A 24,618-nucleotide genomic window follows, 5' to 3' on the forward strand; every position below is an offset into this window, starting at 1 on the left:
GGATGCTGTAGGAGGGATTGCCTGTTGCTTTGTTATGCTGGCCTGTTACTTCTGTCCTGAAAGCGAAAGGACTGGACTTGGCTTTCTACATCCTGCTTCTAATGGTTCTCAGAGGGCATGGACTGAGCTTGCCTCCTGTTGAGAATTCTCAGGGACATCAAAGATTTCATCAGCCAGGGGCCTGTGGTCTTTTGCTGAGAGGCCTAACTTGCCAAGTGGTGCCAATGCCAGTTCCTGGGCCCTTGGAAGTGCAAGCTGGTGATCAGAAGGAGAAAATTCACACATCAATGCGCTGCGCCATACAAATCAACGGATTGCCTGTCGCAGGGCTGCAGAATTGACCCAGCGCCTGTTTCACCATGGTCCCATCATCAGAGAACACCTGGATTTTCCATGCATCATCCCTAGGCACCAATTTTTTCATCGACCCCACACTGCAGTTAGGGACTGAGGCTGCATGTCTGTAAATAGACGCATCGACTGCAAGGAAAGAATCAACGCATCACTTCCTCTGTCGATAAGGAACCAACGCATTGTCTCACCTGAGAGCAAGGGATCGATGCATCACCTCCCCTGCACAGTAAGGAACTGATGCATTGCTTTTCTGGTACCTCATCTCCCCTATGGCCCGCATCATCTTTGTTTTTGATGCAGCCTAGGTACTGTGTGCTAAAGAAATACATAAATTGATTCCTACAGATTGACTTGCTTAAACATTTAAAAGGAGACATTTTGACTTTTGTATGTTGGATTTTTGTCGTTTTGGTTGTCTTTTACTCTTATAAATATTGACTATTTTTCTAAACTGGTGAGGAGTCCTTTTGTGGTGTTTTCACTGTGTTACTCTGAGTGTGTGTGTGTGTGTACAAATACTTTATACATTGCCTCTGAGATAAGCCTAATTGCTTAAGCAAACCTGTGAAGGGGGTGAGCAGGGGTTACCGTAGCTGTGCGACTCCCTTAGCCTGGCTAGAGTGAGGGTCCCTTCTTGGACAGGGTGAAAACCACTGCTAACTAGAGACCAAATTTCTAATTATAAGGATAACTATAAATGCTGAATTTCTATGGTTTTGTATGGGTAAAACATCATCCTCACTATAACATCCCTGTAACCTTCGGTTTACTCTGTGAATTTTTATGTTTTTTTAATATCTAATCACCACACATTAATATAACCACTGCCACGTACAGACCTTGGCCACATGCATCCAACCCCATGCTGAGCATGGCCTCCAGCTGTATGTAGGGGGTTTTGGTGTGTTAGTGAGTATATATTTTTTCTTCATTTTTTCTTGGCTATGCAGATCCTTTGCAAGTTTACAATGGGGGAGGGGAGGCTCGCTGAGCACCACAGGGGATTCGTTGATCCGTGAATTTGTAAAAAAAATTAAAATACAAAAAATGCAATTTTTGCATCTGGAACCCCTCTATCTCTCCCATGGGGTCAGGCTACCTACATCCTGACCCCTTATGTGTGTTTTTAAATGTTCTTTCCTCCACCGTGGCCTGATGCGACAAAGAAAATGGTGGCTGCAACTTTCCTAACAGGGTGCGGCCAGCCAATCAGGGCCTTGCTTTTCACGGGGATCCGGAGATCCTCTGTAGTTGGATCCACGAAGGGTCTGCATCTCTAGATATACAAATGTATTTTTCCTTTAATAACTCTGAAGCCACTGAAGGGATTTACACCAAATCTTTCTGGACAAAGATCTAGCTTTCTGACAAATTTTGTGTAATTCCGTTCAGCAGTTCGGGCTGAAGTCATGTTCAAAATCCCTATGGGAAATTGCATGGGGAAAGCACATTTTGGGACCACCTTTTTTTCTTGCCCACCACCCCTTGACGAACCACCCTGAAACTTTCAAGAAAACAGCTGAAGTAACTAGCATACCAGTCTTGAACATTTTGTGAAGATTCATCAAACTGCACCAAAGTTATTGGCAAAACAAAAAATGCTTTGTCTATGGGAATTAGGTTCTAACGATAACTACTTGCTGGTTATTGCCAGGAGGCAATATATATACAAAAACAGCATTCACAATGCAGTTCATCTGTTGTTTTTATTGTGCAAAAAAGCAACATGATGCATTTTGACTACAGGGCCTTTATGAAGTAAACATGCTCCAACACCTATGGAGTCAAGGGACATGTAGTATTGCAACGCTGAGTGCATGCACTGAATATCACAGGTGGAGCACAGATAAATGAATTAATATATACATATTTTTCTATTGAAGATGAACATTCACATTATTGATTTGAGCAACTTGTTGACGGAAATAGAGATCTGGGTAGAGGATCCGTAATTCTTTTTTTTATAATGCTATGTGTAATGATAGTATGATTTTTATTTCTACGACCTGGTATGTATTTGTATCCATGGTTGTTGGAGCACAACCTTTTATTTCACTAAAATTATATGTAGATTGTAGTTACTTACTGGCCTTTCAGCCAGTCCCCATCATCCATTAGTCAGTGACTGTGTTAATCACATTTGTCTTCTGCCCACCATAATGTACAGCATGGGGTAGTGGGTCAGCTCACTGCAGCCACTGGCTAACTTCATTGGGAGTGACAGCATTCTGCCCTTTTACAAGCAGCACATTCATACACAAAGTAGTTCCCTTGAGTGCCAGGAACTACTATGGTAATGTGTACTTTTTGAGACCAAAACTGTTTTTGCTTTTAGACATTTTTTTCAAACAGTTGAGGCCCCAGCAGCTTCCCCAGCAATAAGGGTCTTCTAAAAAACAAGACAAAACAAAACCAGGACGCTGGAAAAGACAACAGGCTGGCAGCCATCCTCAGATCTACTGGCGTTCCCGAAGCCTCATTTCCTTATGTCCAGGTTGAAGGTAGTGCAGCTTGGGTGCTCAGTGCTGGTTAGTTGGTTCTATACTATAATTTAGTCATGGCTCAAGGAATTATTGTTAATCCAGGGTCTTTTCCATTGGAAATCAGGCCCAGGTCATCCAGCTGGGTGGACAAGACAACCGGCCTCAATGTAGCCCATGTTACCTGACATGGGTCTCACCAATAATTGTTGTGAATCTGGCTTCCACCGCTGGGGTCCTCTTTTTCTCTTACTGTGCATTCAGAGATCTGCAGTCCAGGGAGATTCCGACACCCACCCTTCTGGCATGAAGGCTTTACCTTTTGGCTAGCCAATCTGTTTTTCTGCAAGTAGAGACAGGCAAGAATATGTTCCCTCTCATGGTTTACAACACACTCCAATAGTGTTAGTTCTTAATTTGAGCCGGTCGTTCCCGGTGGGGCTGGCTGACACTTACGCTTGCTTCAGCAGACATTTATCAAAAGGGAGAGAGGGAAAACGCACAAGGGGAAAGAAGAGAAATACGGGAAAAACTGTGACAAAGGGAGAAAGCGGGAACTTACAAGAGTGAGATAAAAGGTCAGGGAGTGTCTGGTAGTGGATTACAGAGGCATGAGGCAGATCCAAGAGTACGCAGCCGCGGTATTGGTCATGCCGACATTTAATAGCAACTGCTGCAGACTTCTGAGCATAGCTTTGGGCGCCAACACTCATTCTTTTACAATTTAAGTAGGTTCCTAACAATAAAACGCTTGAAATTACAGCTGCATCGCGCCTCCCTTTTACTTAGCAGGGTGCATAGCTGAGCCTATTTCGTACTCTGCTATTACACATTAAATTATGCATTCATCCTCTTTTGTGGAAATGTCTATTTTCAGCACAACAGCTGTTGGAATATCTAGGGCATGTTCAAATGCAAGAAAAGCGATTAATCAGCAGCTTATTTGCCATCAAAACTACTCGAAATAAAATAAAACCCAAGAAGCAGTATCAAAAACTCACCTGTTTCTGCTTCTGTTTAGCTTTTAGGAGAAAGTGAGAAATATAGGTTCGTAAATATTTACACATTTACAAATGAAGGAATTAATTGAGAGTGATACATGCAGTGAGGTAGAGAAACAAGCTCTGTGGAGTATCTATTACTGCAGGAACCAAATGTTCAAAGCTTAGGAGCTAGGTTTTTTGGCCCTTAGCTAAGTGGCTAGTGAATTTCACAATCAAACCCAGATCGGCGTGCTACAAAAATGTACACAGACTACAATTTTTTATTATATAGCTGTCTCTACAACTGATCAAACGTATTATTCCACCCCACCTCGCCTTGGTGTTATAGTGGCTTGTTGATGCTTAGTTTTAGATTCGGGGCACCACCTTGAGAGATACCAGGACTGATACTCTTACTAATTTCGGATTTTTAGGACGTAGTCCAGAAGAGAGGTGTCCGCATCATCAGGAAAGACTGTTATTTATTTTTGAAAAGGAAACAATGTTCCAACTGGAACTGTGGGAGAACGAGTTTCCTCAGTGTCATTTAGGTCACCCGAGCCAGGCTGGCACCCATGTGACACTTCTTCATGAATTTGTGAGGTCAAGAACTGCAGTTTAAGAGCCTTCGATAAGAACCCAACAAATGTCTTCTGTTTGCTCCATACCCCTTTCTGGGATGTCACTGCCCTTGACTGGACTGCAGCTGTATTTCAGAGGATGGCTGTTCTTGCTGCGGTGATGGTGTCCACATGCGATCACATCAATGCAGAAAGCAGAAAATATTGAGGCTCCCTTAGGCCCCACCTGTCTCACAGTCAGCTTATTTTCTGGGTACTCTCTAACAAACAGGTTGTTTTTAGTCTCAGTTTTTGGCAAGTGTCACATCTTGAAGTGAGTGATTTTGCAACCTTTAAATGAATGGTCCTCATGTTGGAGGGCTGGAGGTTGAGAAGAAACAATTTCTTCAGGCAGACTCTAACTCCACCTTGAGTTAAACTTGTTCTGATTCTCGGGTGGTAGTGACAACGCCTGCTCTTTAGATCACCAGCCTCTGGACTTGCATGGGTACCTAATCCCCTAATCTACAGCGAGCAGGCCACATTGGAGCCCCGCAGTGGGGCGTTCAAGGACACCACGATTGTCGTCATTTTATCTGTACATTAAGCCCAGCCCACTTCAAGGAGGTAGTGACATTTCTTCTAATGCAGAAAAATGGGACTTCTAACAAAAGCAAATACCTGTTTTGTGAGATAATGTTGAATGTCCAGAAAAGCAGGTGATTAAGATAACCTGGTTTATTGGCACTCTGGAATTTTCATTCCTCCATTCCTCAAAGAGGAAACCATTATACAACTGCTGGAAGATAGGCTACAGACTAAAGATTGTAGTCTTGCAGATGACTTAAAAACTTGAACATGGATCTGATGCCAATTAGCACTACATTTAAAAAAGATGAGACATGAAATCAAAAATGAAGACATTCGAGATTTGTCACATAGATGGGAAGTTGGCCAAGTTGTAAAACTACAAGCAGCTACTTTCAGTGAGCTCGGTCCTCCCAACCAACGCATAATCACAATGAACAACAGGGATGCACATGGAAAGGATAGGTCCAGTTTTTGGCAAAAAGCCTGGTGCACAAAGAGGGTCGGGGTGCTAGAGTGCTAACACGGGGACAAAGAGAAAAATACAATCCACATTCACAAGTAGCAACATGGCATATCCTGAAACTACATGGGGTGAAAGCTGGGTATTTCAAACGTTAATGTGCTAAACAGAAGAATTGAACAACTTCCCATATTCCAGAGCCTCATACTGTTTAGTTTGTAATAAACACCTATATACAGGGTGACTGGAATTACAAAGTGCTGTGTCATTTTTGGAGTTATTAAGGAATCATTCCACTTATTCCACCTTCTGCTACATAATTAGCAGTTTTCAATAAAACAAAAAACTAGTCAGTAACTCGGATGGATAAAAGTCTGCTAACTAAACGGCTGCAAGTGTTGTGCTGTGCACAAGCTTTGCCAAAGTTAACTGATCATTCTTCAGCTCATGATTGCTGAAGGCAGACACTGAACAGGTACTAATGCAGTGAAATCTCCTCAACGTACCAGAGAATAGCTTTACCCTGAAAGGATTAACAAACCTTACAGGATATGATGTCTTAAATATTACAGTGTTGCCCTAGCGAAACACTAGAGGTGTTTTTTAGGATCTGTAGTGTAAACCCAAAACTGAAGACCAGCTCTGAAAGATAACTGGGAAAACACAAAATAAATGAGGCACATGATTTTAAGTGATTGCTTGTAGGTTTTGTTAAGTGTAACACTGTTTTACACACAAATGTCCTTTGAAAGTTAGAAGGGGCAGTGATAATAAATGTGTTTTAGCGTAATTTCATCCAAGACAATTTGGGTTTGAAAACCCATCTTTGACATAGCCGAAATGGGGTATGCTACAAAAATATTGCAGGCAGAATATGGACTGAAAATATTGTGAATATACGTTTATACAGGTTAAGTATAGGTTTATTACACTCTGCCTGTGTGTGCACCTTTAGATATATAGATTCAAGTTACATAATGTAGATCTAAGAAATGTAAAGCTACATGTATTTACGTATGCTTACCTTATATAGCATTCTAGCTACGATATTCAAGACGTGCAACCCTCAAATGGACAGATCCAGGCTGTGATCAAAGAATACCTTGACTTTGCAGTCAGTAAATGACATGGGAAAGCTTCAGAGCTTGTTCATTGATAAACGCTCTCAATCCCTTATTTCAATCAATGCAGACTCTTTTGTTCCCTAAATCATTAATTATGTCTTGAGACGGTTCACCATCAGACTGTTCTGGTCCATTCACAAGCTAAGTACAGGAGGGAACCAGGGCAGCTCCAAGCCTGAAGGAGAAGGGGTCCTACATCTGGGTACCATCGGCCAGGTGTACCACAATTCTGGGTGGGTACTTGCCAATGGCCATGCATGCGCTCTAAACTTCAGGGGTTCAGACCGAGGGGATTACACAATACCTTGCAGAATTCCGCCAGGCAAAGAATTGTATTCACTGAAAAGTGATCACCATTCCTACCTAAACTACACTCACCACACAGAAGTACACTGGAATCAGAAGTACACGTCAAGGAATGTGATGCTGTCAATGTTGAATGCTCCAGTCACATCAGTGAAATAGGCATCCAACTGGGATATCAAGATCCTTTCCCAAGGTGCCACTAAAATGGGTGATTGGCTGATAGAATGGCAAATATTTCACTACTAATGCCCAACTATTAGATAAGGTGCCGACTGGATTGTCCCATCAGCGCAAGTTGAAATGTCCAGTGTGGCCGCAGTTGTTGCTGCTGCCTGTAGAGCACTCAGAGGCTCTGAGTTGGTAGGGGCTAGATCATAAGTCATCTGGTTATTCTCAGTTATGATTCTGATGAGGACAAAGGCTGAAACTAGTACAGTAGCCTTGGTGACACCATGTGGCTCCAGCTAAGATCAACGCGATAACTAACCGTTAAATCACCTCTGATATATACTCAATATTCATTTTTGAAAAAGCAGAAAACAATATACAGAGCAGCAGTGTACATCTATTCCTCCCTTCTGAATGTTTTAGAGATCAACCCTCATAGCAGGCCCAATGGCGTTCAGATAGCTAGCTGTTCTTAAATTGCACTTACCCATGGAAGGGGGTGGTGATCGCCGATTTCCTGAGACCATGTCTCCCAGGCTGGAGGAGTTCCCACCGGTTCTCCTAGGGATTAAAAGAGCAGAGTAAGGAGAACAGAAGACAATGGCTATACATTCCAAGGCTCAAATGAGACAATTTGTAGTCGCCCAAGTAGTACTGCATCAGAATTCTCCCAATCTACTCAATGCATTACCTAGCTTTTTGTTCTTGTTTAAGCCGCATGGCCTCCAGCCGCTGGGGACTTGGGATAAAGACGATGTCCCCCCCTTCCTTCACTAACCTCCCGATCCACCAGTCATTGCTGTATTTCTAGAAGAGAAGGTGGCAGTCAGTGTGTGTGCTCATACGCAGCTCAAACGGATTAGAAGGGCTGAAGATTAAAAAATATATTGGAAAGTCCACTCCCTTCTTGCTCAATTCTTCTCACGATGTAAAAGCATGCACTTTTATTGTAGGTGAATACTCATTTTTTAACGTTCATCAACATATGACTGCAAAAGATAATGACAGAAACTTTTTGTTGCAGTTGATATTGTGATTTGTAACATCAACAGAAGAGAGATATGTGACACCCCCCTTCCCATCTCATCCTACAGTTCACACAAAATGTATAATACCACCCATTTACTCATAAAACTCTAGTTTCTCAGATTCACAGTTTTGGATATTATCTGATCTGAAGCTCCCTTGCAAAATCTGATATCCGCCCCTCAGGTTCATGCTTTCCTTCTCTATCATCTTTTCACTTGACTTCACAGTATGTAGTCGACTTTTTTCAGATTTACAATCTTATAATTTAAAGTCAATATCTAAATCTTTTAATGTTATTTAGATGATATGTGAGCTTTCAATATTTCATAGGCAACTTCTTTGGATGAAGAACATGCTTAGGTTGCGCTTACAACCTGTGAATACAATTTTCCACCAAAATGTAACATTTCAATGTAACAAACAATTATATCTTGCAACACTTCTGTATTTGTTTTGCTGCATGAAAATACACTTTCCTTAAATAGTACTGAGGAAGGGCACTTACTGCCTGAGAGTGCGACAATACATATTAAGTTAAAAACTGTATTTTTTAAAATAAAATTCCACTAGAAGGTGAAGGCATGCAGCAATTTTTTCCTGACTTGTGTCAACAAACTGCCACACCCTGGTAGATGTAAGGCCATATTTAATGTGTGGCGGACAGGATAATCCATTATCAACGCAAAAACATTATATTCTACAGCTCTTGTTATACAGCATTTAACAGGGAGGGAGGGATATCCACAACATTTTGGCGTAGTATCCTGCCAGCTAAACTCTAAATATGACTCTTACTCTTTACATGATTCTATTGAACCTACCAGACTAATACATTTCATGATAATGATTTTAAAAACCAAAATCGAAGCATTGAAACAAGCTGTTTTGCCGGCACCTGACCAAGAGTGGGCAGGTTTGGCACAACTGCGTGTAGTTTTATGCTTTCAATAGTATATTGTCCACACCTAAACTACTTGTAGACAGTCAATCAAGCAACCCAATTAGTGAAATCTGTATTCAGCTGCAGATATCATTTCCAAATTGAGAGATGCAATATGATTGTAAACAGTTGGAGACTGAGCTAGAAGTGACCGACCAACAAAGCAATTTTCGGACTTCTATAACAACTTTAACACTTGCTACAGAACAAACTATGCAGATAATACTCTAGGTTCTACTGTTTCTCGTTTTTGTTTATGTTTTCCCCTCCGGTCTCAAATTGTTCTCCACGTTTCGTCCACAGCTGTACTCTCAAGTGGTTTACCTCCTTGATGTGCAGGAAGTCTTTGGCTTCAAAGTTAATGGCACATCCCTGGACTGGACACTCCTCATCCAGTGCTCCACAGTAACTGACATTTGTTCGCACAGCGAATGCGACCGGCTTGAGCTGCAAGAAAGCATTCGTGTTACTATCTTGGATTCCCAGAATTGATTGATGACATTCTTAAGCCACTGCGGTAGGTGTACGGAGATCCCTCAAGCACAGTATAGAAAGAGTTCAATGCTATGCCTACCACTGAGCTCAAAGAAAAACAACAAAATCACTCGGCACACCCAGAAGTACACATAAACCACAAAAATCTTTAGTAGGATTGAAGTTATTTGAGTTTTACAGTAACCAACACAAACCATTACTACCTAGACACTTAACACTTCTTCATTAACTATTCACAACTAATCATAAGAAAACAACCATAAGCAACTGATCAAATGAAATCCCACAACTGCAGAAATAGGGAAGCCAGATTAAGAAGTGTTAGTGTCACCAATGGTGGAAGCAGAAGGTGTTACAGTGGTTGATAATCCCTTCTGTTCCACAGTGCCCTATCCTTGTAGGTAGAGCAAGAGGCTTCGCCCTCTATGGCCTATTAGCTAAGAGAGCAATGTAATAAATGGTCTTTTTCTTGGAGTACAGAAAGACTGTGGACTTGTACCTGGGCAGTCTTCTCAATTTTTTTCTTCATTAATTTCAAACCACCCCTTCTTACGTTTTTCTTCTGTTTTATGACAGTCTTTATTACCTTAGCCCTCTCAAGTTGCTGCAGTGCCTGCCTCTCCACCTCGCGGCGGGCAGCCTCGCGGTCCTCCTCCAGGGACACGTCGGAATCTAGTGAAGGCCGGCTTGTGTAGGAATCGGCTGAACCCTGAGGAGAAAAGGACAGAGGTCACCTGAATTAAGGTCTGAGCTGAGGTGTGTTCTAGGCAAAGCAGTCTATATTAACGACTGAGTCAGAGGGTGTTCTGGACTGATGCAGTCTGCATTAAAGCCTGATCCAAACCATATACCCAGCAGAGGCAACAAAGTGATGAATACAATTGTCAGTTACTGACAAAGAAACTGGTGTTCTGGGCAGACCAGGTCGACACCTCTGGACAGAGTTTTATTGAAAACAGAATCACTGTGTAAAACTAGATGCAGTCTAGTAAGTACTCAATATGCCCACACATAGGACTTGTCAGAAGTATGGCCAAATGGACTTGAAATCTATTGCTTCACATTAATATCTTGTGAGATACAGAGAGGACAGGGGCAAGAGGGCAGGTGCTAGATGGATGCAGAGAAGGAGAGGAGGCAGAGATGGGAAGCAGAGTCACAGGCTGAAGATTAGCATATGACTGGGTCCAAACTGAGGTGGGATGGTGAAGAAGGAACAATGGGTTGAATTGCTGCCCCGAGCAGTTTCAAGTGGCTAGACAAATTTCAGGCATTCTTCCTATCACCTTTTGCTGAAGTGTGACTTTTAGGTAATGTCTTAAAACAATTGGCAGGTGACTACTCCTCCCCAGAAAGTTCTGGAAAGGTTACAGGTGAGGTGCTTTAAAACATGCCCATGTGTGTAATGACCATACACTGTGTATAGGGAACTCAGAATAAAGTTAGGTTACCAACACAAAAGTGCTTTCTGGAAAGAGAACACTCTAAACAGTTTAATGCCGGTTGTCAACTAAATAGTCATAACAAGTACCAAAACACTCAATGTCTCCAGTCCAGATCTGGCTGTCACGAAAGTAAGCCTAGCATACAAGCATTGATAGCCACAATAATGTCCCAGATGAGGGTCACATTGGATCAAGGTTGTTGCTCTGTAATTGTAAAATGCCTATAAGCAGAGTACCTCAGAGGCCTACAGCCAATGCATGTGACAAATAATAATGTTTTCCAAAGTCATTTGATAGACATCTACTTAATGCCAAAATTCTGCTCATGATAAAAACATGCTAGTCTCCTTCCAAATTTCCCTAAAGGCATCATACTCTGTGACTTTGTTAAACCCACTTCACTGTAAATTGCGTAAGAAACAAATCAAAATACCTGAATATTTACAGGCATTAGATTGTTCGCTTAAAGGATTCTAGTTTACCCTTGTCTTTTTCATAGAAAATATTCCTTTCACCTTTAGTTTATCAACTGCTTTTGTTTTACATTCTGATATAATACGTCATTAAGTTGGTATAATTAAGTTATCACTAAAGATCAGAGTGATCATCACAGTACTCACCTTTGTAAGGTCCAGCCAAAGAATTCTAAGTATTTCACTAGCAGTCAGTATTCAAAGTAGCATTCTCCAGTATTGATTGATGAGGTGTGCTAGGAGGGAGACTGTGACTGATTGAGGAAGAACCAATGGAGGTAGCTGCCATTTAAACCACACACCGAATACAAGACAGGTATGTTTCTAGCAAGGCAAGGGGGAGTGCCCCAAACGTAACCGGTACCTGGAGTTAACCATAACTTCACTTAGTGTATTTAGAATTTAGAAGTCGAGTGTCTAATACGTATCTTATGTTATTTGTATTAACTAAATTAAAGGTTACATACAATATTCACATTCAGTATCTCAACAAAGGCAATTCCTTTAAAACCACATAGAATGGTCACATGGAGTATGTAAATAACCACAAGAGATGGGTGTACACAAGAGATTCTGACTAAAAACTAATTTGAAATGTTTTATGAATTGACTAATATGACATTCTATAAAGGTTTAATAAAAAATAAAGGAAAAATCGAAGATTTTAAGACAAAGGACGGATGGATTTTTAGGGCGAAGTATGTTCAAGCAAAAATAAATTAAAATGAAGGTTCCTTGCAGGACAGAGCAGTGCACTGGGATTCACACTACAGTTTGGAGCGGTGCTTCAGCGAGATTTATACCATCCCCTTGGAGTGTTGGGCCAAGCATTATGAATGATGATCAAAGAGAAGGTACAAGCTTCTCTGCCGAATTGTCCTCAGAGACTGAGGTAGGCGCATTTGGAAGTGAAGCTAATTGAGATGATTTATGATATTTAATGCTCCAATGAAAGTGAACAAGGTCTGTCCAAATGTACACACATAGTGTGATCAATTCTCAGTTCTTGGTGATGACCCTAATTTTATGTGAGCCCCTTCAATATAGCTTGTTCTCAGTTTGCGATTCCTTTATCAAATAAAGAAACATTTTAGGGATTTCACAAGGGTTATATTGCTAGTACAAGCCAGTAGTTTGATATCCCACAGAAAAACAGAGTGCCCAGCACTTGCTCTTGCAGTGAGGGTAGGAAGGGGATCTTGTGAGCAGGCAGGTAGGTGACACTGGTTAACCAGCAAATAGAAAGATGGAGGTGGGAAGGAAAAGGGTCTGTGGCATAATGGTGGGGTGTACAAGGCTTACCAGCGGAGATGAGTGTGCGGGGTGGCCTAGGTCAACGAGCAGTGTCCTCAGGCAGCGCCCCGCCGCCACATGCCTTGAAGCCGCAGGGTCCAAGGTCCAAGTGATGCTTTTCTGAAGGGGGTCTGAGGAAGTGGAGAAGGTGTCAAAGGCAGGTTGGAAAGTGAGCAGATATTTTAGAAGATGTTAGCAGGGTTCAGGCAAACAACAGCAATAGTGTTCTTAAGCATCCAATAACCTGAATAGAGACCGTCTTTTGGTTTCAGGGAATCAACCGCACCCCTACGTATCGCCTTTATTTACTGTAAACGTAAACAGCTGCCTCGGGTTGCTCTAGAACAAAAACGCACTTGTCTTTGTTGTTTTTATCCGATCTGAATGCACCGAAAGAAGATGAATCAATACGCGGGTGTTTGAGGATGTGAATGTGAAAAGCAGGTATTGTGCTCAGCGGTGCTTGTTCAACCCTGAGGGATGTCTCTCTTTCCTGTAAAATAATCGCGCGCTGCCATCTGGGCCACGCCAAATGAGGCCCTGTGGAACGGTGTAAAATCAATTCTGTTGAGCGTGATCCATAGACTTAACATGCTATGAATTTCATTCTTCAGAACCCTGCCACTCTCTGAGGTCTACACCCTCACAATGACGCCATAGATGATGCATAAACACCCACCCCCACGCCATTTTAGATTATTCCAGTTCTGCTATCAACCTGAGAGCGTGCTCAGGGACTGCAGCATTTAACACAAGGGCATGTGCCTTTAAGGCAGGATGATACAGGAATCGCTTGGACATCCGTGAAATCATTTATGTTTGGTCGGCATCATAACAATCTGTTTCAATTAAGTTGGTGTCAGTCAGGGGCGTAGACTGCCGTTACCAATACATGCAGGCTCTCCCACTTAGGATGTCGACACCCCCTCTTTTCAGCCAACAATTCTGATGTTTCCACATATTTTTATTCCTCGACAAACGCCCACTCCCTCAAAGTATTCCCCAATGATAATACAACTCAAGAGGCAAGTCAGGTGATCCCTCCATGTTCACGATGGCGTCCATTTTGGATTTCCCCAAATGATGCCATGTATGATGCTTAAACATGCTTTTATAGATTGCCATCTTCATTTGGCGCAGTATAATACATTCCGAAGCACATAATGGTAAACACTGCTTCTCGGTTCTGCAACACCTACAGCTTGTAGACTAATTAGAAGAGCAAGCTTTCAAGTTTTCCTTTGAACTCTGGCAAATGGTAATGATTTGAAGTACTTGCAGCTTTCACAGAGAAGCATCTTTCCGGTCTTCAATTAAGTCTTGTTTGGGGAACAAAAATGCTTATCATAGAGGAGCTGCATAGACTGCCTGCAGGCTACAGAGAGGTCACTTACTGGCTAGCGAATGGCAACATCTATAAGCTGGGCAGGTTACCTTATGGAAGTGTTTACTTAAGGGAATCCATTAATGCGACCTCCTGGCCATTGCACCCTGTAGGCACTGGATCAGAGCTACAGCAAGCCCAGCATGGACGGTGCTGCAAATATCAACACAAGACAGTGATGGAAAATGAATTGAAGCGTTTTGGGAGTGTTGCACTCTTAATGTGCAAAAAATTGAGAGCTGAACAGCTGTGGTGGAGGCAGAGCTAGGGGAACAAATATGTTTTTTGAGTGGAGTGACAGGCATTGCTCGTTTAAGAAGGCAAGTTCAGAATGACAGAGCCCATACTGAGGATGTCATATGGGAGGATTCTGGAGTTCATCTCTATACGCCCCCAAGGTGAAGGCTTGCCACCCAACCACCCTTTACTGGATTCAGTGAGGGAGGTTTACGGGCCGGATCACTCCAGTCCTGTGTCAAAGTAGACTGTAGCACTATCCTGGTCGTGCTTAGTGATCTTGAGTTCCAAAATCAATATTGAAACAAGCATTGGCAAAGCCAACACATCTCGTTTGCATTTTATTGATGGGTTTTAAGCTCATGAGGCCATGTGTGTTAGTAATGCACACAGCAGGCATAGGAAGGCAGCATTCATCTATGCATGGGAAACTATAAAATAAAAGATGACTGTGGCAACTACAATATCTACCATTCTACCAACAACATAATGTGAAGTCAGTGGCACAGTGTAAGCTTCCGCCATATGCTTTGGTCCTGTATCAAACTCATTAGTGCTGTTTGTGGACAGTAGGTATAGGGAAGTCACCCTAAAAATATTATAATATATGGATTTAAGTCTCTCCTCTTTCAAATGCTATTCTGTCCTTCCTTCTTTTTCTGCACTTCATATAAAATATTATATATGTTTATTATTGTAAAATGTCTGCAGATGGTTTCCTTGTTTAGGTCTCACATTTTTGTATTGGTGCAGGTAAACAAAGTGGTATTCTTCAATGGATTTACTCACTGCATTACCTATTTGCTTTCCTTCTAGTGTACCTGTTATCTCTCACAAAATGATTAGAAGAAAATATTTCTGATGCAAGGAAGAGTACCTTCCCATTTATTGCTTGTGGCATAGGCTTTTCAACACTGAGTGTTTCACCACCAGAAGCCAGCAAGGCTTGGTGAGGTGGCCGGAGATGGAAGTGCGGTATCAAAGACCGAGCAGAAGTCGCACTACTGCTTTCTGAACCTGCGTCAAGTGATTGATCACTGAGACCGAGGTACAGTGAGTTGCAGTAGGCTTCTCAGTAGCCTGTAACCACTTGGAAGACTGTGGAGTGATAGAACAAAGGTAGGAAGGGGGAATTTATCAAAAGCAGGTAGCGGAAAACTTGTTGAACTGGGGGAAAGCATCAAAGAGTGGATGAACAGGAACCCTAAATATCAAACAGTGGGATAAGCGGAACTCCAAAAGTAGAGGGCCATCAGCCGCTTGACTAAAAAGTTAGATATGTCTATCTGATCTGAATTTATTTTTAAGAAAGTGTTCTTTGTCCAGTCTGCCCTGCACACATGAGATTCTGGAAATTGACTTAGAGACTCAAATTTACTGTCTAAAATCAAATATTGTAGCTTTTGTCTACAATGAGAAAGCCAAACATTCTAAGAGTAAGGTCACATGGGTGGATTAGAGACTGAACAAGTGCGAGCTTGGAGCAGAGCCCTGAGGTACACTAGAAGAGAGAGAGTGAGAGTCATAGGCAGGCTGAAATGGTAGGACGATCAGAGCTTGAGAGTGGCCAGTAAGTAAAGAAGATGGGACACTCCTGGGCTTTACATCTAGTCCCGAGTTTACGTATTCAGGAAATTATTGTGGCATGTGTCCTGTTCTGAAAGGCAGTAGAGAAATCTAAATGGGAAAAAGCATTCTTCGTTCGGTAAAGGAGCGACATCAGGGCACCCTCTGTGCCATCCATTAATGGAAACCCTGTCTATGGCTCGTCAAGAATGTCATTTGGATTAATGACAGAAGAACGCTGGCAATTCACTTCCTTTTCAACATGCTTAGCAGTGAAGGGAAGCAAAGAAACAAGCCTGAAGTTACTGAGAACGCAAGGTCAATCAAATGGGACTGCTCCAAGATGCTGCCTCGCCAGAGGAACTGATGAGGGGGGATAGACGTACTGAAAGAGTCTCCGATAGTAGGGACACGCTTCGGGGGGTGCTATACTCTTGGCCTGTACCCAGTATGGGTTTAAATGTGACTCTGATAAGACAAACAAATGAGTGGTTCTATTGGCTTCTATCCAAAGAGGGATAAAGTTAATCAGAAGATTAGGTGTATCCGTGAAAATAGTCTCGGGCACTAGGGGGGAGGTAGCCTCGGTACAAGTCGGGGAGAAGGATACCAAAACGAATTTAATTTTATGAATGAAGAACAGGAGCTCGACAATTTGATTTTCTTTTCGTATGTTTTAAGAGTACTCTCAAGACTTTCTCGGGCCCTCTGAGCCACTTCCAAGGTTTCAGAATAACAGTGGTTTGAAGGCTAAGTGCAATAGAAAATCTAGAAGTAGAAAAGTAGTTCAACAAGTGATTGACCAGAATTCCGGGCAGTGATAGCCTGACACACAGGCACAGGTCTTGTAAATGGGGTACAAAGATTAAATGAAAAAATTAAACAAGCACATAGTAAGAAACAGAAATGCTAGAGGTGGAAAGAGTACGTGTCCAGGACCTGTAGGCCATTATTGTTCACATGGTTGAGATCATATATTTAGTAGGTCAAGTGAACTGCCAGCTTCGCCTCCAATTGTAGGATAATCTTCCCTTACACACAAAAGTCATCCAATCTCAACTTACTTTCAAGAGAGCTTTCAAAGTGTACTTATTTTGTTAAGGATCTCCTGCTTTTTAGTGTTTTGTTTTTTTAGTTGATTTAGGGTCGTTTCTAAATCGCTGTATGTCCTGAGTGTTTCTTATTCCCAAGTAGCCCATATGAGTGTACTACATTCTACAAGAATATGTCAATCTGTTGAATGGAATTGCCATGGAAAGTGAATTTGTGATTTTACATCTCTCTGATAAAGACGATGACTAGATTTTTGTTTTTGTAGGTACACAGGAGAGGAAAATTTGGTGAGAGCAGAAACATTTTCCACAAAAGCCATCAATACACTGGCCATCTCAAGATATGACCGGAAAACTGAGGTACTTCGAGGAGTTCAGTATTTTCCCAGAAGCAGGAAAGCAAGACGTACTCAAGGAAGACTGAACTCAAACCAGTCACAGGCAGCAGTGGAGAAGTGTTGTCGTAGGGCAAGCATCTTAGGTTCTATACCAAACAAGGTGGGGAAAAGTGTTGATGCATTATTTAATGGCATTAACCATTTGTGAACGATTTTGGCGTCCTCACTAGAATAAATGATGCAGCAAATGCATCTGGCCCAGTCCACATTACATTATTGCAGCATTTCTATAGTCCCATCTTACCTCTTGTTGAGGCCCCAAAGCACTTCAAATCAGACAAGTAGTAAACCACTCCACTGATGCATGGATGGAAGAAGGTGTTGGTTGAAATGGAATTATTATTTTTTAATGAAGAGTTTATATCTAGCATCACTGCCCTGAAAGCAGTCTCTTTCTCTTCCAAAAGGACTCCATACATTTTTAACGACCAAGTAATTAGGAACAAATCTTTCTCTAGATCTCCTGGTGCATTGTGCTGTACCTCAGCTATACTATTGCCTACCATCTGATTTCTCTTTGTTATGTTATGAGCCTGATAATCACCCTTTCACCACCAAAATGGCGTTATGGCCATATAAGATCAACTTTATAGGATACACAGCACAAGACCAATATTTTTCAAAGGGCTAGAATGATATGTTTTCAACCTCGCTTTGAAGAGAGAGGATTTGCTGTATTTTGCAGACAGAGGGGGATCTAGAGGAAAGCCACACAGACAGAAAAGGCAAAACGTGCCCACCTAGTGTGAATTAAAAATAAAAAATCAGGACTCAAAAAATGATTGACTCGGCAGATCTAAGGTGCTCGTAAGGCTAGTACAATGATAAGGAGACAAGGTTGGGGCTGTCCTGTCTTGGGCTATATGAACTATTCAGCGATTTAAACTGAATTAGCTTTTTAAGTGAATGCGTGGTTTTCTGAGCAGGCAACCTATCACTTCTTACAAACATATCTGGCATTCACTCCAATAGTGTATTTTTTAGGGTCTGCAGCTCACTCCATGTTTTCTTTTCTTCTTGTATTTCAATTGTTTTCTCCCTCCGGTGGGGACTTTTCCCCTTCTTAGCAGCTGGTTTCACCCAGACCTTTCCTTTTCCCCTGACTCCACTGTAACCTCAACCCCCAGTCCTTGTCCCTGCCCTGGTATCCTCTTCTCACCCCTAGTGCGGGCCTTCGTAGGATCCTGGCACTGAGAGAACATGTGTTTGTGCCTCAGGTTAGATATACTGTGCTGTATTGCTAAAGCTGCTTGCAGTTCATATTTAGGGGCTGCAACTCAGTTTGTCTATCCTTTGCGTACTGTTTTCCTTCCTTGAGTGCCCTTTCCCTTTCTTTGCTGCTGGTTTCTACCTCACCATTTTCTCTCCCCAGGCTTCACTGTACTCACCTTTTGGTGATCCCTGACAGAACAGGTATTTGTGCTTTGATGAACTGGAGGCCATTTGGAAAAGCAGGGGCAGACTGCTACTCAAGCTGCTCTCCTAGTTGAAACAATGTAAGCATGCCAATTCTTCTTTTCCCAAATTGTCTCTCATTTACTCCAAGATGCCATTCCTTACTAATAATAAAAGATGTCTGAGTGGAAATTCCAGGATGGCGAGAGGATGCCTACTCATGTAAAAAGAGAAAGACCAAGGATCTCTGGGATCTAATAAAAATATCGAGCTCACATGGAGGGATGGGACAGAATAGTAACACCAATACATTTCTTGGTGGTTAGGGCAAAAAAATACCAGCAGTTTCATCTTTTGCCCTTGCAGGTGTAGGATTGCATTACGGTCAGAGGCAAAACCAGATTAAGAAGCACCCAACTGAAGCTCATCCACCTTTGGAAGCACAAGCGGCTTGGGCGGAAACCACATCTCAAATTTTTTGTCTTCTTTGGCCTACAAGAAATAGGTCATATGTTGATGTAAAAAGACTGTGCTCTTCCACTTATTTTCTCACTCATGGAATGTATTTGTAAAGTAGTAGACAGTAACTCTGTCTTAGATTAGATTAGTTTTGTAAAGCGCACACTTGCCCACAGGCGTCTAGGGACTACTGAACTACCTCAAGACTAAGGCCTACACAGATGAGACTACGGAGTAAACAGCCATGTTTTAAGTTGTTTTCTAAAGAGGAGGAAGTTGGGCTAGTTTCTTAAATGTACAGGTAACTGATTCCACAGCTGGCATGTGGTATATGAGAAACGTCTACCGTCCCAGGAGGCTTTGTGGATTTTTTGAATAATCACTTTTCTGGCAGTGGATGGACGAAGACACTTAGTAGGGGTATATCAAGCAGTTCTCTTTTCAAAAATGTTTGGACCGGACTGATATAGAGTTTTGTGCGCTAAGGTGAGTGCTTTTTGAAAACCCAAACTGCTACATTTTGCAATCTTTGGAGTTTTTTTAATAGTGCCCAATTGCGCGCTTGCATATAGGGCATTGCAGTAGTCCAGTTTGGACAATACCAACGAGGTGACCACTGTTTTCTGTAGGTCGGTGGTATGTTAGGTCAGGAGGTATGAACAGGAAAACTTTCCCCAATGTTTTCAACATGAAGAAACAGGAGGATGCGAGCTGGTTCATAAGATCAGAAAAAGTAAGACTGGAATCTATCATGATTCCCAACTCTCTAGCCTTAGCAATTGGAGTCCGGAGAGCCCCCAGGGACTCTGGCCACCAGGAGGCTTTCCAAAACGTTGTATTGCGTCCCAGAAGAGAGGACCTCGGTCTTTTCAGAGTTCAGTTTCAAACTGTGGGCGTTCATCCATCTGTAAACTGCAACAATACAGTTTTTAAAGTGCAAAGCCACCTCGTCCACATTCTCGGTGATAGGTACCACTATTTGGGTATCGTCCGCATAGGAGACAGTGAAAAAACTAAAGGACCTGATCCATTTTAAGAGCGGGGTCACATATATATTAAACAGAGTGGGACTCCGGGAAGATAATAGCGGAAGACTACAAGGTAGTGTGAACGTTTTTGAAGTGACATCTTCCATGGTTACTACTTGCTCTCTATCATCCAAAAAAGCTCAGAAGACTCAAGACGGTGCCCTGAATACCTATTTCGGCTAACCGATGTGTCAGGGTATAGTGGCTCACTGTATCAAAGGCCGCAGATAAGTCCAGTAGGACCACTGCTGCTTTGCCACCATTGTCCAGAATGTTCTTAATTTCCTCAGTGACTGCGATGAGTGCTGTTTCCGTACTCTGTGCTTTCCTGAAACCAAAATGAGTATCATCTAGGATACCATGCTTTCCTAGGTATCCTTCTAGGGAAATATTTCGATTTCTTTCTAAATTTCTAAAAGTTTGGTTAGAAATGGGAGCCGTGAGATTGGTTGGTAGATTCTTTCTTCCTGTGGACTGAGACAGGTTTTTTGAAGAAGGGGAGATTAGATGCCTTTTTTCACTCCGTTGGAAATTGGCCTCTGCACAAGATATTATTACGTAATACAGTGCCCGGGCTGCTATATGCTTAGAAATTTCTTGCATCTATTTTGCGGGGCAGGGATCCGAGGGAGAACCTGATTTAGTGAACTTTATTAGTTCCAGTACTCACTCTACAGAGAGTAAGGGTAAGTTATGAAGGCTATGCTGGCAACCTTACAACGGAACATCAGCTACCTGAGGCTCCCCACTATGGGTATTGTCCCTGACAATGTCCCTACAGATAGTCTCTATTTTGTTTCTAAAGAAGATGGCTAGGTTATCACATAGATAATGGGAAGGGGCTAAGGCAGGAGGGGCTGATGGAGGTGACAGCGCCTGTACTGTTTAACCAAGGATTGGCAAAGCCGATAGGTCAGATATTCGCAGCCAGTGTTTCGTATTTTGTATTTGTATTTTGTCAGTGCTTGTTTTGCCATGATTTTTGCAAAACGTAATCGCTGAAGAAGATGCTGCACCCTCATTAAGCTAAAACAACACTGGATAGAAACAAAAATATTGTTTGGTCTCAAAATGCACACTTTGCCATCCTAGTTCCTGACACCTTGTGTGTGGATGCCCTTTTGAAAGGGAAGCTTGCCGTCACTCACAGTGAAGTAAGAGCTTAGGGCAATTGTCTAAGCTGTAATGGGTGGAAAAATAATTGAATGACATAATAAAAGACCAATGGATGAAGAGGGAAGGCTGAAAGCCTCTAATGTAAGTCTATTATGCATATAATTTTAGTAAAATCACAAGGTCTTGGATGTGGTCTACCTCAAAGGGTGCACGGCTACTGCTCATGCCACCTACATTGATTCTAACCCATCTGGAATATTTGTACATATTTGGCAGCATCTCTACCTTGCTTGTGCTGCCAAAATGATTAATGGGCCTTCTCGATTATCCCCCCTTTTTGAGGTCGAAGTTGCGCATGTGCTCTTGCTTGCAAGACTATTGTGTACAATAAAGGGCTTACAGGCCATCCATTGCTTTGCAGTGTGGCTAAAAAGCTTTCTTAAATTAGTTTTTTTACTACACTGCAAAGCATCCGCGCTGCTGTACAACATAACTACAAAATGTTGTCTAAGCCAATTGCTCTCATAGGCGAGACCTACAAGCTTTGCCAATGCTCGTTTCGACAAACATTCACACAGCACACATTGGTGCTGTGTAGCTGTCTTTACGTTTTAGTCTTAATAAGAATCATAATTTGCACAATTATCTCTCACATCTCCTCTGTCACACAGCTGCATGCTGCGCCCCAAGAAAAGGCCAAGACTCAATATTATGACTGTGCAATGATTTGATTGTAAGTGTATTCTTCCACATCTTTATTGTTTGATGTTTTATTCTCAAACCATCATTTAAAAGTTTTTGATAATGCAAATTAGGGAATAAGCGACAGGAGAGCTCCCCACAACACCTTTCATAGCACTATTTTGCGGGCGTCTTAATATATATGCAGTGAATGCTTCCCCGTAGTGCTCCTGGGAAGGAAACATTTGCATAATTACTTCCTGTATTCCAGATGTTCATATTTCTGAGCGCAAGGACTCAGTTCGAGAAAACCTCCGCGTTTCATGCTCTGTTCTGAATTAATTTCCGGTGTGCTTATATCTACCTGCTTTTACTTTGAATGGACCATAAGTCCACACCGTACTTCGCTATAGGAATGGGAAAAAAACTGAAAATGTGTTTCTGTTTTAATCCTTCTATGTTTTAAAGGAAATAGTGGCAGTGTTTCTTTAATGCGCAAACGTGAGTAGTTTACTCTCACTCAGAGTGCCATGGCAACAGCGGTTTCATGTTGAGTGACCAACTCAGCTATGGAGGTGCTTGGGCGGTTCGGATCATCAAATAGCGGGCCCTATGGTCTTATCCTGGGTGGCTCCAGAGGGCCTATATCTAGGCCACAATTTCAAGCTTTCCACAAAAGACAACTTTACCTACAACGAATCTACAGAGAGCTTATTTATGTGGTCACTGGCATGTATTCGGCCCACACGGGCCTATGTTGCACTCTCCTGACCTACACCCTCAACCTCGCCAGGGCACTGTATATCTGTTATTGTGAGGGTCAGGCTAGAAACCAAAATCAGCCCTGGCAAAAATGTCCAAGCAAGCCCCACACTGCAGAAAATTATGACTAGGATGGGGCTCTAGGGCTTTCAAATTAGGGTCATGCAGCCCATCGAGCTATGAAAGCAGCACCTCAGTCAGCACGCACTGGGAAAACACTTGAGTGCCAGAATGGCCAATCAGGCCCTGGTTATTATAGCCTGGTGACGTTTATTAAGTATTTTGAAAGCCCTCTGAACTAAACTTTGTTCTCACACATGACAGTTGTGGTGGCACTCTGTCACCCCCGACATCGGAGGCAACATGGGGCCTAATGTCACAAGAAATGTTACATTTCTTATGGAAGCACCAAAGGGATCTGATGGCAATTTGTGGTTTCTAGCATTATATAAAAGCAAGCATTGACAAAGTCAAATGGTTTGACACTTGCACTAAGCGCTAACAAGATCAATTAAAAAGAAAGGGCCTCCTGCAAAATAAAATAAAATAAAATTGATTAGTGTACACAATGCAATGATGAGATCAAACAAATAAATGTTATGAAAGTGTACTTTTTAGATGTAATATAGTTCCTCAATGTAGGAAGCTGGCCCTTTATGTGGTATGTGAATAATGTGTAAAGGGCCCAGGGATTCCTCAGTCAGTGGACACGGCTTTCTATGCTATTTAGGGATAGTGCCCTTGAGCAGCCTTCGGCTTAACACAGAGGAGCACCAGACATCTACAAATACACACAATAGTGAATAAATGAGACTAAGGAACCAAGAAGGCGATCCGAAACAATTTATAAAAATAGCATGTATCTTTATATATGTGTGGGCACTGGAGAAAAATCGTTTAGGTAAATACGTTTTTAAATAGGAATTCTTTTCACTTTAAAAAGTGGACACAGTCCAATTTCTGAGTTCTGCAATGCTATCCTATGGGAGGAAAAACAAGTTCTGCAATCAGGTACTGTTTGATGACTTACAGGACCGATATCCAAGACTTAAGGTGAGTTCTGAGCAAGGGTCAGGACTACAGCAACAGGTCACTCTGAGCGGAACTGCGGCGGCCAGGTGCAGAGGTGTAGTACGGTGTCGGGTGCCCAATGTGTTTCAATAGAAATCAGTATCCATGGAAAAAGGCTGCAGGCTCTGGCCAGGAGGCCAGTTGAGAACAACCGACAGGTAGCTTACAAACATAGGGGGCTCTGGGATGTAGATGTACCTTTAGTCCTCTTCTCCAGAGGTTAGGGGAGAGGAGTGCAAAGGTGTCCTTTGGTGTCCGGTTTCTGTGTCCGGGAGCGATGGACTCGGACTCTGGGGAGCTGGGAAACCTTGTTGGCAAAAGTGGGCCACTTCACCTCGGGTCGGAGGCGGCGGGTGCAGTGGTGACTTCAGGTGTCAGCTTTTGGTGGTTCCAGAGGCTTCAGAGTCCTTTCTCTGTAGGTTTTTGGAGAACAGGTCCAGTAGTCACAGGAGGTCTTGAGTCTTTATTGAAGGCAGGCAGTCCTCCCGGGTTTCTAGAGTCACAGCTACAAGACATGTTACCTTTGGTGCAGATTTCAACGAGGGATGCAGACAGGCCAGCAGGGTTGATATGAGGTCAGCTGCTTCTTTTCTTCTCTTCTGCTGTTGCTGCTCTTCGGTGTCCTTAGGTCATCAGGATCTGCTTACCTGGAGCCAGGGGCTCTCCTAAATTCTGAATTTAGGGGTGTGTAGGGTAGGAGCAAATGGGCTACTGACCCTTGGGGTCACTTCCCCCTTATATCACCACTCCCTGTGGGAAGTGAGCATA

General features: G+C 42.4%; 1 protein-coding gene across 3 annotated transcripts in view; it reads right to left on the bottom strand.

Moving 5' to 3' along the window:
• The window catches only part of CACNB3 (calcium voltage-gated channel auxiliary subunit beta 3), a 274,688-nt gene that overhangs the window by 62,572 nt on the left and 187,498 nt on the right, over positions 1-24,618 (bottom strand). For all 3 annotated transcript variants that reach the window (XM_069230503.1, XM_069230502.1, XM_069230501.1), the window contains exons 2-6: positions 10,077-10,199; positions 9,320-9,442; positions 7,718-7,833; positions 7,514-7,587; positions 3,836-3,855 (exon numbers count right to left, since the gene is read on the bottom strand). In XM_069230503.1, coding sequence (XP_069086604.1) covers positions 3,836-3,855; positions 7,514-7,587; positions 7,718-7,833; positions 9,320-9,442; positions 10,077-10,199 — 456 coding nt within the window. The remainder of the gene's footprint in view (positions 1-3,835; positions 3,856-7,513; positions 7,588-7,717; positions 7,834-9,319; positions 9,443-10,076; positions 10,200-24,618) is intronic.

This window comes from Pleurodeles waltl, chromosome 4_2, assembly GCF_031143425.1.
Source record: "Pleurodeles waltl isolate 20211129_DDA chromosome 4_2, aPleWal1.hap1.20221129, whole genome shotgun sequence".
NCBI classification, from domain to species: domain Eukaryota; kingdom Metazoa; phylum Chordata; class Amphibia; order Caudata; family Salamandridae; genus Pleurodeles; species Pleurodeles waltl.